This window comes from Macrotis lagotis, chromosome X, assembly GCF_037893015.1.
Source record: "Macrotis lagotis isolate mMagLag1 chromosome X, bilby.v1.9.chrom.fasta, whole genome shotgun sequence".
NCBI classification, from domain to species: domain Eukaryota; kingdom Metazoa; phylum Chordata; class Mammalia; order Peramelemorphia; family Peramelidae; genus Macrotis; species Macrotis lagotis.
The window spans coordinates 640,277,220-640,294,938 of NC_133666.1; the positions used below are offsets into that span (position 1 = coordinate 640,277,220).

Below are 17,719 nucleotides of genomic sequence, written 5' to 3' on the forward strand. Positions count from 1 at the left end.
TGGAAAACACCAGGTCTGGAGTCATAAAATCCTTAATTCAAATCAAACTTTAGACACTAGTAACTCTGTGACCCTTGGAAAGTCAATTAACCTTATTTGCTTCAGTTTCCTCATTTTAAAAATAAACTGGAAATATCAAAGCATCCCAGTATCTTTGTCAAGAAAATTCCATATTGGGTCCCAAAGAGACAGACTTGATTGAAATAATTGTACAACAACAACTTATTTAAAATATTTTGTGACACATGATGGAGTCAAATGTCAGTCTAAATGAAAGTTGGTGTATCAAGGGCGCAGTGCAGTTTACCCAGAAGTTTTGTTTTTTTCTTTGTATTTGTTCTGTCACAAAAGGAATGAATTCCAAATGAATTTTGTTATTATTTTTTAAAGTTCTATAGATCATCTCTTTGATAATTTGATTGTTATAGCATTAATTGACTTTGGTAGTATTCCCATTTTTGTTTTATTGGCATAAATCAACCATTATCACTATGTTCCACCAGCTATTTAATATTGTTAAAATTTTGTTTATTTCTTTAGAAGCATTTTGTGAATCCAGGAAAGTCTTTTGTGTACCTTGGAAGAGATATCTTGGAAGAGATAGTTGGAAGAGATAAATCTTAATCATAGTCAATATATTTTGCAATTATTTGGAATTAGTTTTCTCTCTTATTGCTTTTTGGATTTTTATTATCATCATATAGAAAGGCAATTGATTTTGGAAAGTTTATTTTATAATTTTCACTTTTTCTGAAGCTATTATTTGTCATAGTATCATTGCTGATTCCATAGGATTGTCTAAGTAAACCCTCCTATCATCACCAATTAAAAACATTTATCTGTTAGATCTATATCCAAAATTTAGTGGCACTTGGCCATCACTTGGTTAAAAAATGTTGTTATGTGACTGTAATGGAATATTACCATACTTTTAGATATAACAAGGATGGTTTCAGAAAAATCTGGAAAGACATATATGCTGAACCAAGTGAACAAAACCAGGAGAACATTGTTCACAATAACAGTAATCAAACAGTATTGTTTGATAAAAATCCATGAATGACTTAGCTATTCTCAGCTATACACTGATCTAAGACAATTCTAAAGGATTAATTAAGCATATTATCAACCTCCAGAGAAAGAAATGATATTAATTGAATACAGACTCAAGCATACTATATTTGACTTTCATTTTTTTCTTTTGAGTTTTTTGTACAAAATGACTAATGTGGAAACCTTTTACATTATTACATATGTATAACCTATATCTGATTGTTTATAATATTAGACAGGAGGGAGGGAAGGGAGAGAGAGGGAGTGATAGAATTTGGAATTCAAACTTCAAATAAATTTAAAAAAGAATAATAAACCATTCCCCCAAATTCATATCATCTACAAATTAGACAAGTATGCTGAGTTTATCTTCATGATGCATATATATATATATATATATATATATTTCATATATTGTTATAATTGAACACAATAGAACCAAGGATAGAAATTTTCTTTACCCAACACTAATAGACTCCCTTCAGATTGACATTAAGCACTCATTTCTGACAATATATTAGTTCATTTATTTTATCAATGAGATATCTATCTATGTTGGAACAAGGGAAAAATCATCAAAATTATCTTTTAAAGAAGCGTTTTAAGCCAAGAAGTTTCCACAGTGCTCCTTTCAAATCATTGTTCCGAAGGCTATAGATGAAAGGGTTCAGTGTAGGGGTGACAACTGTATACATCACAGTTGCTATCATGTCTTTATGGCTTGTGTGGGTAGATGTGGGGTTGAAATATACACCAATGACAGTTCCATAAAAAAGAGTGACCACAGAGAGGTGGGATCCACAGGTAGAAAAGGCTTTCCATTTCCCTTGAACTGATGGAACCTTCCATACAGCAGAAACAATAGGAGTATAAGAAATCACAATGCATATGAAGGGAATTAAAACTACTGGCCCCCCTAAAAAAAGAACCAACATTTCATTGATGTGAGTGTCAGAACATGAGAGTTTTATCAAGGTGTTTATGTCACAGAAGAAGTGAGGGATTTTATTATTTGTACAGAAAGACAGTTGGTCTATAAATATGCTATGAACCATTGCAATGAGGTGAGCAAAAACCCAAGGCACAGCCACCAGCAGAGCACAAAGGTGTGAGGTCATGACTGTGCCATAGTGTAAAGGGTAACAGACAGCCAGGTAACGATCATAGGCCATTGTAGAGAGGAGGATGCTGTCTGATGCACCAAAAGCATTAATAAAATACATTTGAGCTAAGCATTCTGGATAGGAAATGGCATTGCTCTCTAAAAGGTAATTCACCAGCATTTTGGGAACTGTGGTAGAAGTGAAACAGAGATCTAGAAAAGACAAGTTGGAGAGGAAGAAATACATAGGACTATGGAGGCGGGAATCAAAGCCAATTGCCAGGATAGTGAGAAGGTTCCCCAGTGTTCCAATGAGGTACATGCCTAGAAATAATCTGAAGAAGAATTGTTGTTGTTCTGGATCATCTGACAGGCCGAGGAAGAGAAATTCCAAGATTCTGGTGTGATTTTGCATTTCTTACGGAGAAAAAGGAAAATATAATGAGAATGTGCCAGAAGCATATTGGGCATTTCCCAATATACATACTCCAAACTACCCAGAAAAACCAGGAGCAACAAAAACTCCTTGTTCTTGGCCCCTTACTCTTGATAACCCACCCACTGCACCAGCCCAGGGAAGAAATCACTGGGATCGAAAAGACCCAACTGATCTTCTTTTTCTCCCACATCTCCCTCTTTATCCCTCCTAACAATGATGGTGACAGGGTTAGATTGATCAAAATTGTTTGAATGGATATATCCCCAAAATCATAATTAAGAGTCAGTCACCTAAATGTTTCCAGGAATAGGTCTTGGACCTGTACTATTTAACATCTATTATTTGGATGAAGGCAGATGTTCAGGTTGATATTCCACATCTGGTCAAATGAATCACTTATTCTTGAGCCAGAGGGTTCAAACAAGTAGGAATTTTAAATTAAAAACACCTTTCTTTACTTTTCAATAAAAACATTTTTAGTATTATTATTTTTTATTTTATTGTTTTTAGATTTTTGCAAGGCAAATGGGGTTAAGTGGCTTGCCCAAGGCCACACAGCTAGGTAATTATTAAGTGTCTGAGGCTGGATTTGAACTCAGGTACTCCTGACTCCAGGGCTGGTGCTTTATCCACTGTGCCATCTAGCTGCCTCCATTTCTTAGTATTATTAAAAGAGTTCAGAAAGATGAAATAAATAAAATATTGTAGCAGGGAGATAAAATTCAGTGAGCAAATATGTATTATGGTACCTCAGGGGCTCATCAGCAAAATTTTCAAAATCTCTTTTTACTCTTCATTCTCTGAGTCCCAGATCATTCCATCTGGTGTCAACTTTAATCTAAACTGCCCTGGATTTGAACCACAATTCCTTTAATCTCAAGGGTCTTGATTATTATTATCCTTGGAAAGTGGAGAATGCCCTGGAGTCAGCTCTTGCCAAATGATAGTTAAATGTTAAATTTTGGAAAACACTAAAAAAACTGGGTTTTATTTATTATTTCATTTATCACTTAAGAAAGTTATAAAGAAAATGCCAATAATACCGATTAAATTTAAACACATGTCATACTATTTTTTTTTTTTGTAGAGCTAGTGCTCATGCATTTATAAGCCCTCTTCTGGTAGAGGGTTAACTTAGGTTTTCCATGTTCATCAAAGCAGCATTCCTGGATTCTGCATCAAATTCTCACAAAATTGAGCTGAGTGACTTAAAATCCACAAAGATGTTTGGGTCTAATATAATGAAATTTAAAAAGGATAAACATTTACTTATTTTTAATGTGCTATGTAGGGGAATCAAAAAAAAAGATAGCAGGTTGTTTGCAAATGATGAACAAAAGTCACTAATGGACTTTTGTAGCAGCTCAAAAAATGACTCTTTTAAGAGAGAGATTACCTTCAAGACAAGGGAAGCAATAGTTTTGCAGTCATCTGACTTAACACTCTATACCTTAATTCCCTGTTTCTTGAAAGTCTATCTTCCAAAGCTAGAATAGTATCTCTCCTCACCAAAAAATTCCTGCCTTCCTTCAAGACTCAGTGAAAGTTCAACTCTCACCTCTTGTATGACCTTTCTTGGCACTCTTCCTTCTCACCCTGCCTCATCCTTTTGTTAATGCCTTTTCTCTGAGATTATCTTTCATTTACAATGGAAATAGTTTGTATTTTCATTGTTCTTTGCTATGTGTTGCCTTCATTAGAATAGGAGTTCCATAAGGACTTAAGGAGAGGGATCTTGCTGTGGTATTTGAATACTAAGCATTTAACACAACAGTGCCAGGTACATTCTAGGTTCTTAATAAATGCTTGATCACTGACTTTATTGATTAGTTAGTTGCATATAATTGGAGGAATGTGTTGAGTTATGAGCATTACATCTGGGAAGGACATTAGAAACAAATAATGATAATGATAATAAAAATAGCATTTATATAATGTTTTAAGTTTTGCAAAGTACATAACAAATATAACCTCAATTGATTCTTAAATCAGCCCTGGAAGGTATTACAATTACTGCATCCATTTTAGATATGAGGAAACTGAGATAGGCAGTGGTCAAATGACTTGACCAGGATTACTTAACTAGGAAAGGTGTATTTGAATTTAGATCTTTGATACTCCATGGTGATTCGGTGGTAGAATTCTCTGCTATTGCACAGAAGGCCTACATTTAATTCCCTGTTCATGCATATATGCTTTTTGGGGAGATATCTAGATGGATAGAACTCTGGACTTGGAATCAAGAGGACCTGAGTTCAAATCCTGATTTAGGCATGTATGACTCAGGGAAAATCCCTTAACTTCTGGTTGCCCCAGTTTCCTTATCTGTGAAATTGAGATAATTAAAAACATCCATCTCTAAGGGCTATTGTGAGGATTAACCTAGATAATATTTGTAAAGGTGCTTAATGACTTAACACTTCTTTTTTATTTTATCATTAAAGGGTTTTCTTTAACAAACTATAAAATGTAAATTCTTCCATTAATATATACAACTGTTTATTTCATAATTAAAATAGCAATTAATATGGAACTTCAAAAAACCTTCAAGTATTCTAAACATTATAATACATCTATAAATACATCTAGGATGAAAACAAATTTTGGAAGAATAACCAATTGTGAACAACATGTTCAATTTCTGTTAAATGCAATCCAGAAGTTATCCTTGGAAGAGGAAGAGAGTTTAAATTTTACATTAAACTCTGCCATTTGGAAAATGTAATACTTTCAATGAAGACGAATTTAAACATGTTATTTTACAGATAACCATGTGATTATACTTTACCTTCATACTGAGTAAAGGAAGGTTTCTAATTTTCTGGTCCCATTTCACGGAAAAAAAAAGAGTTGTATTACATTTGTGTTGAGAACTCCTAACAAACTGTGGCTAAGTATATCATTTGAGTATTGGTGACAATTCTTGGCTATAGCAGGTACTATATATAAATATTTATTCTCTTTTCCCACCCCCCCCAATCCTTTTTCTGATTCAAAGAAATGAAGATTCAGGTGGGGGGAGGAATCTGCTAACCATATGTAGGGATATGATGTAGAAGGCAGATGATGTTTATTCTCTTTGGACCATGAATACAGGACCAAGAAAAATGGTTAGAAGTTGCAAAGAGGCTAATTTGGTCTTGACTACAGGAAACATTTTATTTAAAGTTATTTGACAATAGAATGGGCAACATCAGGGAGTAATGGATGAGTGCTTCCTCCTTGAAAGTCTTTGAATAGAAGCGGGGTAACTGTTGGCTCCATATAGTAAATTGAGGATTCCTTTTGTATATTATTTGCCTTAGATGGCCTTCTGAGTCTAAAATTCTGAGAATTTTCTCACTCATTTCCTATTGCAACACCTGATTTCCCCTTACTAGACTATTCCAGTAGTCTCCTTGGAAGAAGAAGAAAAATAATTCCATTTATCTTGTGACTTTAGCGTGATACTGACAGGTCCCTCAATTCTTCTCCCCATACTGATCCTTCCAATCCATCCTGTACATACTGGCAGACTTCTAGTCCTCCCCTCCCTGAGCTCCCCTGTGCTTAAAGAGATTAAAGACCTACAAAAATTGGCCACCACCTAATACTTTTGATCTTTTCTAGGATAGATATTTCAGACCCCAACCAGCCCCACACTTCAGGTATTTCTTTATTTGTTCTGCTTCTGCCTATTTTGTCACCACCTTAAGTAGCACCTTCCAGTTCAGTGGCAACCTACAGAGATCATCCTCTTCCAGTATCCTGGCAGGAGTTAAGTCATTGAGTTTTGAAACTTCACCTAAGGTTTAACTATTCTGATTGAAAAGGGAATGAATACAAAATCACCTATTTCCATATCTAGGTAACTCAGACTAGGGATCATAGCATATGTACTCATCTACCTCAGGTATGATATTATCTTTTCTTCTTCAACATATATACTACCTGCTGATCTCTCTTCTTTCTAGCACATTCTGTTCTGGGAATGATAACTAAACCAAGAGAAATGTGGCTTCTGGAATGGGAATGTTAATCACATGGCCTTTGGATCAATTTGTTATCTCTGTGACTCAGCAGACCAAAACTCCCTTCCTGGGTCAACAGTCCTCTAGTTATGAGCTTTTCTCCAATTAGAATGAGAGCTCCATAAGAGGAGAGACTTTTCCCTCTTTTCTCTATTGGTTCTTACCCCGACCAAGGTCTAGTGAATTTTGAAAAAAAAATTCAATAATCTTGTTTTCAATAACTTTGTTTTCATTTATCATCACATGTATTTTAAAAGCATTCAGTGAAGAGGTCCATAAACTTCACTACATTGTCTTTGGGGTCCATGATCCCCCCCCAAGGCAAAATACTTCTAGTCTTTTCTATTTGCTATTCCGGAATCTAGTATAATTCCAGAGTCATCATAAAATACATAAAAAATATTTATTCATTCATTTACCACAGGTTACCCCATGTAATGGCTAATGCTATATCTCCTCAGCCACAGCTAATCCCTGTGCTAAGCTTGGAGCCTAGGCAAGTTAGAAAGTTATAGGTCAGATAACTTTTGTGCTCTTTAATTTGTGTTTCTTGTTTGTGGATTCTCTCTTCCCTTCTCCTCCTACAGTTTCCCCCCAATGTCATATAGGTACTGGAGATGACCATCTGCATTCATGCTCTCTTGCAAGGGTTCAAAGAACTTTTGCTCTACCCTTCTCCTTTTCAAGGTGTATCTGTTTAAGGATGGCTATATAGCTCAGAGATGAGAGGTCCATACCCAAAAGGGTCTCTCCAATAGGGGATTATAGGTTTTTACTTCAAATATTCAAGGAGTCAGCACCAGAGGAATTGGGATTCCTGTTGATAGAGAGAGCATCCTCATGTCACATAGATGACAGAGTACTGAAGAAACCTTTGTGTTGGGAATAACTTTGACAAAGTCTGATAGGGACAGGGAGTATGAGGTAGGAATAGAAGGACAAGGAAGAGGTCTGCTAGAGGCAGAACAACCACAAATAGTGATGGCAGAGGGGAAAGCATGGTTACTAGACAGGATCTAGAACCAGAACTTGGATTAAGAATGAGAGGGTTCATCAGCTTGTATTTGGATGTGCTGACCAGCTAAGAAACAGTTATCAGAAGTCAAATGAATGCAATCCATCTAAGTTCCAAAAAGACTTATGAAGAAATATATTTTTCTTTTCTCTTTACAGAAGTAGTATTCATGCATGTATTCTTTTCCCTAACAGAGTTTCCAGCTCCTGGAGAGCAGGATTTTTGTCTCCATATCCCCAGAACTCTCTCGCACTGTAAGTGCCTAATAAATGTATATTTAACAAATGAATGAATGCCCTCCAAATATCCAGTGCAGGTTGAATCTTTTCTGAGGTCAGCACTTACTAGAGAAGTTGTTGCTTTTGTCAAAGGCACTGTACCCAAGGCTCCTTGATCTTCACTCATACACTCTCTACACCAGCAAATTCCTGGCTGAGAAATGGTCCATGGCATACATTCTTTCCAGGGAAGGCACAGTTGAAGTCTTGGAGAAACTAGATTTTTATCAGAGTCTGTGGGAGGACTTTCCCAGAGTTTGGACTTCTAAGAATATATTCCCTGAGCATCTTGTTAGATGGAAACAAACATATACTTAATTGCTCTTTTTTTCTCCCTCCTTTTTTCCCTCAATTCTCCCTCTGTGACTTTGCATTCCATACTCCTGAGGATATAATTTTGTAACAAGGATTTTCATTTTTCTTAGAAGTTTACTTTGTTGGAAACACTTCCAACTCACAGAGACAAATAATACTTGCTCCCCTGCTGGAAGGAAGCATTTTTGTCTTTGCCTGACAAAAATGATGAATCCCATCCAATAAGCAATCAACATTCATTAATTAAGTACTTTTTATGTGCCAGGTTAGGGATATTGATCAAATGCTCTGGACTAGTAATAGGACAAAATCACACTTATTAAATGCAGAATTCAGAAATCACTGAAGAAAAGGTTAGTGAGCCGTTGAACAACAGTTTTAATCTACACTAAATAGGTTTTAGTTTCATAAGTAAGATAAGTACAATGAAAATATTTTAAAAAGAGAGAATATAATGAATTTACACATCAAAGAACAGATGACAGAAGGGGGAAATTTTATATCAGGTAAAAAAAAAGAAGAATAATTATTAACACTGGTCCTGTAATTGATATCTTAAACAAGGTCTTATAAACTCTACTTATGTGACCTACTAATATATAGTAAATGACAATAAGAAAATTATTCCAGGAATTCTCTTATCATACTCAAGTGCTTAGCTTAAAGTAGATGCTTCATATATACACATTTTGATTAATTGGTATGATTACTGAGCTATTGTTGGTAGTGTGTGAAAGATGGTGAAATAATAACTGTTTCTGGTCCCTCCTTCTTAAGGCTTCTCCACTTAACCACTACAAAACCCAGAATCTGAGTGGATCAATTCCTGAGAAATCCATGGCAGGAAGAGGGCTCCAAGGCTCTCTTAGGTTCATAGGTCAAGATACAATAAATCACATATTTAAAACATTGGTGACTCCAACAGAAAAACAGAAGCTGTTTGAGGAATGACTTTGAAAGGTCAAGAAGTGAGGTGTGTGTGTGTGTGTGTGTGTGTGTGTGTACATGCCAAATGATGGGGGCAAACATTTTATAGCAAGAGGGTACAAAGTGAGGAGGCTGTGTTTATACATGTCTGAAAATCTCTCTAGTTGAAGAAACAGTTTGTAACAGGTAGCATTAGTCCAGGGGTCCTTTATCTATGGTCAATGAAATTTTTGAATATTTTTATAACTGTTATGTGAATATAGTTGTCTTTCTCTGGAATATTATATATTTTATCTATAGCATTAAAAATCTAAGAAATTCTATTGGCTTCAGGAGACTTCTGAGGGGTCCATGACACAAAAAAGATTAAGAATTCCTGCCCTAAGGAAATCAGAGCTTAATTATAACTACTGGTGAGGGCCTATAGAACTTGGAGCCCTTTTGAGGTGGAATATTCTCTGGGACCAATCTATTCAGAAGACTGGATTAAACACTTGCATTGGCATTATGGTAACCACTAGGGCTAAATAATAAAGATGAAAAGCTTCATCAGGTTGCTAAGGATTTAGTTATGGAAATAACATGGAAGTAACTATTTATAGACAAAGTGTAGACATTGTAAATTGGAAGTAATCTCATAGATAAAGCCCCAGCAATGAAGGAAAAAAGGGACTTGGTTTCTTACACAAAAGTGGAATTTAAGGTAAGTCTTGAAGGAAGCCATAGAAGCCAAGAGATTAAGATGGGAGGGGAAAAATTCCAGACATAAGAAACAGACAGTGAAAATGGTTGGAGTCAGGAGATGATATGTCACCTGGGAGAAATAACATGAAGGTTGATGTCACTGGATAGTAGAGTGCATGGGGAAGAATAAGGTGTAAGGAGATTGGAAAGGAGAGAGGTAGGTTATGAAAGGTTTTAAAAGCCCCAAATAATATTTTGTATTTAATCCAGGAAGTAACATTGAGCACTTAAGTCTATTGAAAAGGAGGATAACATAGTTCTGGGCTGTACTGGAGCCAGTTCCTACCAACTAGGCAGAGACAATTATTAAATTTTTATTTGGACCATTTGCATCTCATAAATCACAAAATTAAAAACCAGATATTGATTTACTATTATATTGATTTATGGACTGGAGAGAGTAATGAAAGACATATTAATTCTACTTATTAAAGTTTGATATGTGTTGTGTCTACTTTATTTTTTTTTTGAGGAGAAAACAGTTCTCAAACATTTGCTAGTATATATCCTTGGTCAGATTTGGACTTTTAAGAAGATCACTTTGGCAAATGAGTGGATGATAGATTAGAATTTGGAGGAACTCAAAGCAGGGCTACCCACCAGGAAACTATCAAAATAGTCCATGTAGGAGGTGATGAGAGCCTGCAACAGAAGTGTAATGCTATGTTTTGAGAGGAGGGGACATATGTCTAGGAAGAATTAACAAAAAAATTAGCAGCATATAACCTATATAGGCACTATAAAAAAGAAGCTGAGGATGACACCTATGCTTGGATGACTGAGAGGATGGTAGTCCCTTCTACAATTATAGGGAAGTTAGGAAGAGGGGAAAGTTTTGGAGAAAAAATAATAATTTCTACTTTGAACATGTTGAATTTAAGATGTCTAAGAGATAGTTGGTGATTCAAGGCTAGTACTCAAAGAAGAGATTAGGGCTTGATTGTAGATCTTGGGAAAGTCATTGCCTTCTGTGGGTCTTGGTTTACTCTTCTGTAATAAGAAAAAAATAGAATTAAACGACATCCAAATTTCCTTCTAGCTGTATAATTCTATATAGAAATCAATTATCTGAATTTAATACCAAATATTCAGGTATTTCTTGCTAAATAGAACAAATTCCTCAGTAGAAACAAATCTAGATTTGTCAACTCAGCAATATGAATTCTGAATCTATTCCCTGCTTATCCATGCTACAGAAGGATTGAATGAAAGAACTTTGGATATTTAACCTTGAGAGGAAAAGACACAAGCTTGTTGTCTTAAATTTAGTATTTATTTGTGTGAGGGCAGAATTTGCAGCCATGTATGGACTATAGAGTCATTGGTATAGGAATTAAAGGAACCTTAGAATTCCTGCAGTCCATTTACCTCAGGTTAAGTAACTTGTACAATGGCTCATAAGTATTATTTGACTCAATCATTGTTATTTCACAGGACTTCTGACTCCATATTTAGACTGATTCTTTGCCCCTAAAACACACACACACACACACACACACACACACACACACACACACACACACACACACACACACACAGATGCATACACACATACACACATGTCAGTTGGGTAGGGCACTGTATAGAGTCCCTGGAATCAGGGAAGTTCTGAATTCAAATATGACCTCAGTTGTGTAACCTTGGAAAGATCTACCTCAGTTTCTTCATCTGTAAAATGGGTATAATACTAGCACTTAGTCTGCAGAATTGTTGTGAGGATCAAATGAAATATTTGTAAAATTCTTTGTAAATCGTAAAGTATTGTACAAATATTAACTGCTGTTACTGCAGTTGTTGCTGCCCCTATTGTTCCCCTGCTTCTTCTAAACCCAAGTTATAAGGATATAACTATGTTCTTTGTGAAAGAAATAACTTCTTCATAATAAGGAATAGCCAAAGTAAAATTATGCCTCAAAATTAATGAATTCCCAATCCCTAAAGATATTTGTAGTGATGTTATTGCCATTTTAAAGAATTTATTGGTAAAATTCCAAGATTAATGCGAAGCTTGGGCTAGACAATTTTTTAACTTAAAGATTCTATGATTCAGAAAATTATAAAATTTGAGAGTTTGAGAGACCTCACTATCAATTAAATTTAGGAATTTCAATTTTTGGATACCATGATAACAGATCTATGAATAAATTTCAGAAGGTCTACAAATATGAATAAGAAAATATTACTTTTATTTTCACTCATTTTAAACTAAAATTTAACACTTTCTTCCCCAAAAAATTATAAGCAAAAATCCCACAGTATTATTAGGCTTTCCCAGAGTTCCAAAGGTCTCTTTCTCTCTCTCTCTGTCTCTCTTTCACACATACACAAACACACACACACACACACATGCACACATACACATACACACAAACATTTAGAACCATGATGTATTCTAATCCACACATATTTAGGGAAAATTACATGATGTGTTAGTTAATGTGATTTTGAACTGTCTTCCAGGAACAAGGAGGTAATGGATACTATCTAAGTTAGTCCCCATTTGGTGTATTGTGTTCATGTTAGAGGGTAACTGTTTAGGAAGGACATTGATAAGCATTTGTGAAATTTTACTAAGAGCTAGAGATACAAAGAATGTTAAAAAATTCCAAACAAACAAGTCCTGTCCTCAAGAAGTCACATTCTAGTGAGGTCAATATATAAATAAATGAATAATATAAATAACAAGGTGCATAGAAAACATACGTGGAGCTGATGGAATCTTAAAGGGAAGGTATAAACAGCTGGGAAGACCAGAGCAACCACCTGCAGAAAGTGGGATTTGAGATGAGTCTTGAAGGTAGCTAGAGAATCTAAGAAGTAGAAGAGATGAAAGGGTACAGTGTTCAGGGTATGGGAGAAGAACTAGCCTGCTTATCAGATTTGCCAATGTTACAAAACTTAGAATAGCTAACATTGGAAGACCAAGTCAGTGTCTGCAAACAATTGATAGGTTAAAACATCAGATTGGACTAATAAGATATAATTCAAAAGTGACAAATATAATGACTTATACTTTGGGTTCTGGCAGCTAGATGGCACAGTGGATACAGAGCAAGTCTTATCTCCCTGAGTTCAAATCTGTTCTCAGGCTGTTCAACCCTGGGCAGGTCACTTAACTGTATTTGTCCCAGTTTCCTCATGTATAAAATGATGATAATGATGTTTGTCCTTTATTCTTGAGGAAGATGTTGCATCAGGTAGATGATTATTATGAATTTAATTTAAGTGAGAAGATACTGTGCTAAGTCATCATCCTCACTATCTCCCTGGGATCCATCTGGTCCAGTGACCAGATATGAATCAGAACAACTGGAGATAGTCATGGATACAAGGCAATCAGACTTAAGTGACTAGCTCAAGGTCACATAGAAGGTCACTGTCAAGTATCTGAGGGTGGATTCGAATTCCCTACTTTCTGACTCCAAGGACAGTGCTCTATCTACTGTGCCATTTAATTGCCCTTGTATAAAATGAACTGAAGTTGAAAATAATAAACCACTCTGGTATCTTTGCCAAGATTTTCCATAAATGGGGGAGCCAGACATGACTGAAAAATAACTGATCAACAAGATGCTATTTGGGTTCAAAAGATCAATTACATAAATACAAGATGTGGGAAATCATTTTAAATATAAATTTGCCTGTAAAAGAATATGGGGAAATTTAGTGGATGGCAGCCTCAAATATGAATCAATAACATGAAATGTTAGTTAATGTGATTTTGAACTGTCTTTAGAGAGTCATGACTTCCAGGGGTAAGGAGATAATGGATTCTATGTTCTATATCTTAGTTAGTCCCCATCTGGTGTATTGTGTTCAGGTTAGCGTGTAACTGTTTAGGAAGGACATTGACAAGCTATCAGATATCCAGAGGAGAGAAACCAGAATGGTGAAGGGCCTTGGGTCCATGCCTAATTTAGAGAAGAGAGAAGATTCACAGGGCTCTTGATAATTGTCTTAAATGAAATAATTTTTAAAAGCATCTGTTATTGCTTCCTATATGCCAATTACTTTACTATATGCAGGGGGTATAAATAGAAAAGTGAGGCAGTATCAACTCTCAAGGAATTTGCATTGTAATTGGGACCTACAATACCTTTAGGAATTTTAGTTACAGAGCATATGGAAAAGCCCAGGAGACCTGCTGTCACTGTAGCAAGAAATATAGTAACATTCAAGTAATCTGTAAGGTTCAGTGGCAGAGCAGATGCAGACCTGGTGGTCCTCTATTTTCTTGGAAGTATTGATAACTCATTGGGTTTTTTGGTTGTTGTTGTTTGGTTTTTTTTTTTGTTTGTTTGTTTTTTAGGGTCTTTTTTGCAAGGCAAATGGAGTTAATTGGCTTGCCCAAGGCCACACAGCTAGGTAATTATTAAGTGTCTGAGACTGAATTTGAACTCAGGTACTCCTGACTCCAGGTATGGTGCTCTATCCACTGTGCCACATAGCTGCCCCCATGATAACTCATTGTTCATCAAAGTAGAGTTAAGTAACCTGTTTTTAGGGACCTAGAGGGTTCTTAGGTCAACAACCATCAGGAAGCAGGAGTCTTATTGACAGTACAAGTCAAGATAGTACAATAAGAAAGTCTTTCCTGATGATTAGGTCACATTCATGTACTGGAACCTAGGTCATTGGAGGAAGGGATTCAAGTACTTTTTGTAGAAATAGGAGATATTCAGGATACATGTATGGATCTCTTACTGCCATTATGCTCTGGGTATGTCCTTAGTCTTTCCAGGTTTATGGGGGGAATATTTTGTAACCTCTATTTATCATTTTATCAAATAATTTTATTCTAAAAAAAAGAGGGGCAGCTAGGTGGCACAGTGGATAAAGCACCAGCCCTGGCGTCAGGAGTACCTGGGTTCAAATCCAGTCTCAGACACTTAATAATTACCTAGCTGTGTGGCCTTGGGCAAACCACTTAACCCCATTTGCCTTACAAAAACCTAAAAAAAATAATTTTATTCTGAGCTTATTGTGTCTAATGACTATTGTAGGTAACTGCACTGATGGGGACATATAAATTAGTTTTTGAGGTGTGTGGAGTCATATAGTGGCTTTAAATTCAAGATAGCAGTATTTCTTCTGGGGAGACCTAAACTGAAAGTGAAAGTTGTAGGGAGAGCTCTTAGATGGGGTATTACATCATTGGGTCTTTATGCAGAATATATTTGGGGTGCCTTATACATTTTCAGGGATTACTCTCCTTGGATCTTCCTAGTATTTCAGAAGTATGCCAAAATAATATTTTTGTTTTCTTTTTAAAATGAGATTGTGCAGTTTTCCACTTTAAATTTATGAATCAGAAAAATTTCTTTGAAATAACTTTAGAAGTTTTTCACACAAATATGGAAGCAGATTTGAAGGGCATGGCTGTTGCCTTTGAGGCATAGGGATGCATCTAAAACTAACCAATAAATTCAATAAAGTCAGTCAATAAACAATTAATAAGCAACAACCATGACTTACTAAGTGTCAGGGATACAAGGAGAAGGAGGAAATTGTCCCTACTCTCAAGGATATCACATTCAAGGAGACAATATTTATTTGACTAAGGTACATGGCAATATACAATAGATGGAGAATAATAAGAGGAAATGGCAATGGAAAGACTCCTGCAGAAACTATACTTTAATTTGAGTCCTCAAGGAAGTCTGGGAAACCAGGCTGGAAATGAGAAGGAAGAACATTTCAGGCATGGGGAATATGGAAATTGGAAATGGAGTGTTAAATCAGGGACCAGTAAATTAATGAAACACTGATTAGTAGTGCATGATTAATACTGAATTCACATTAATTGCAATAATCAGTTGAACTGCTTCAGGAGACTAAAGGGTGAAAACCATTTCCTCCTTCTTGGTAGAAAGGATGTCAGAATGTTGTATGCAGTCAGTTGTCATGATTTTGTTGGTTAGCCTTCCATAGCTGCTTTTCTTAGTTAAAAGGAGGATACAGTGGGAGAAGGGAAAATAAATAAATGACAAACAGAAAATTACTAATATATTTATACACATGGGTATATATATACATTTACACACACACACACACACACACACACACACACACACACATATATATGAGAAGGAAATGACTGAAACAAAAAAGGATCAATAAATATTAAAATACTAAAAAGAAGTGGCTGACCAGTGCATTATGGGACTCTACTTTCAAAGTCATATTTTTAGCCAAGTTTTTCAACACAGGCTGGAAGTTAAAATCTCATTGGTCTGTCCTTCACCCTGTAAATATTTATGAATTATTTCATCTCCCAAATGAAGTGGAATCAAAGAATAATGGATAAAGTTTTTAATGAGTCCCTCAGGGAATCATTAAAAACTTTCTATGCCAATCACAAACTGAAGTTAGCAATGAGCTTCCAAGGGAGTTGTTAAGATACAGATTCAGACAAGTTCTACAGGGAGTTGGTCCTTTGGGCTGTTCAATGCCAGTTAAGATTAGAAGTACACTAACTAATCTTTAATGTGTCTCTGAGGAGGAAAACTTGGAAGTTTTGTCTTACTAAGGACTTAGAAAGTGGCAGATGGGGTGGAGTGGGAGGGGACAAAGTTGAAAAGTTACTAAGACCCTGAGGCAGGACATCTCCCTTATGGAATTGCTGCTTATAGTTCTCTCATTATTATCTGGTTTCAGTTGCACACATAAAGAATTTCTCAGCAGAGACATCTCTACTGGCCCCAGTGGAAAGCAAAGTTTGTTTAGATGTTATATGGTTATTGATATACATTGAGTTGATATTGATAATGTTACTAGTATGCAGATTTCTTTATGTAATCAGTCATTCTAGCAGTACCATATATCAGAATTGTTATTAGTCTCTGGGGAGACAGGCAGAAGATGGAATTTGATAAATATTTCTTAATTAACCATACAGGGTCTCACTTCATTTGACAATGTAAATTTTATCCTCAATCCTGTGACTTGTTTGGAGGACATTCTTGTAAAGTTGAGGTAGATGGATGAGGGATGGGTTCTCCCACCACTTCTTTCTCATCCAAATAGTTAGAAGGGGTCAAGTGCTAGGTATGACATTATCAAGCAAAGCAAAAGTCAAAGATCCCTTTTAAGAGGGTCATATCATTAACACTGATATAGTCTCATGGATGCATCTATTCACACTGCCTAGGAAACTATTTTGGAGATGATAATATCTACCCATTTTACTTTTCAGTGTTGTTGTAGGAATTAAACAAGATAATGTGGGAGGATGCGAAACCTCTGTGAAGCTTTGAAAAGGAAAAATCATCATACAAATAACAAAAATTCTTATTAAGTCAGAATACTTGGCATTAGTTCTTGGGATATAATTATTTCCCATACAACTTTATTGCTATTTTAGTGGTATAGTGGAAAGAATGAGAATTTGAAGACCAGATATGAGTTTAAATCTTGACCTGTCACTGAGCTATTTGTGTGATCTTTGGGAGTCACTTAACATTTCTGGATCTCAGGTTCTCCATTTGTAAAATTGAGGCAGTGGGTGCAATGAATAATTACTGAATTCAAAACCCTTACTGGGTGCATGACCTTTGGCAAGTCTAACCACTCTGACTGTTTCATTACGTATAAAATGAGAATGATAGCAATTACTTCATAAATTTGTGAGGAAAAAACTTTAATAACAGATGGTAATTCTTATGGCATTATATTAGGACAGATATAATGATGATGATGATGATGGTAGTGATGGGGGTAGTAATGATAATGATAATTATGGTGATGAGATGATGAAGGTGGTGATGATAAAGGACTTGGACTAAATGAAATTCAAGGTCCCTCACAGGTTTTTTCAATAATTCTGAGACTCTTGTC

The 17,719-nt window shown here is 35.6% G+C and overlaps 1 protein-coding gene across 1 annotated transcript; it reads right to left on the bottom strand.

The window, feature by feature from the left end:
- Positions 1 to 1,634: 1,634 nt before the first annotated feature.
- On the bottom strand, positions 1,635 to 2,570 carry LOC141497457 (olfactory receptor 1f45-like). The gene has a single exon (XM_074200108.1). It carries the CDS (start codon positions 2,568 to 2,570, stop codon positions 1,635 to 1,637), a length of 936 nt encoding a protein of 311 aa, XP_074056209.1.
- Between the last annotated feature and the right edge of the window lie 15,149 nt (positions 2,571 to 17,719).

Excerpts from the sequence above, each read along its gene's own strand:
- LOC141497457 (XM_074200108.1), bottom strand. The coding sequence starts at position 2,570 with ATGCAAAATCACACCAGAATCTTGGAATTTCTCTTCCTCGGCCTGTCA.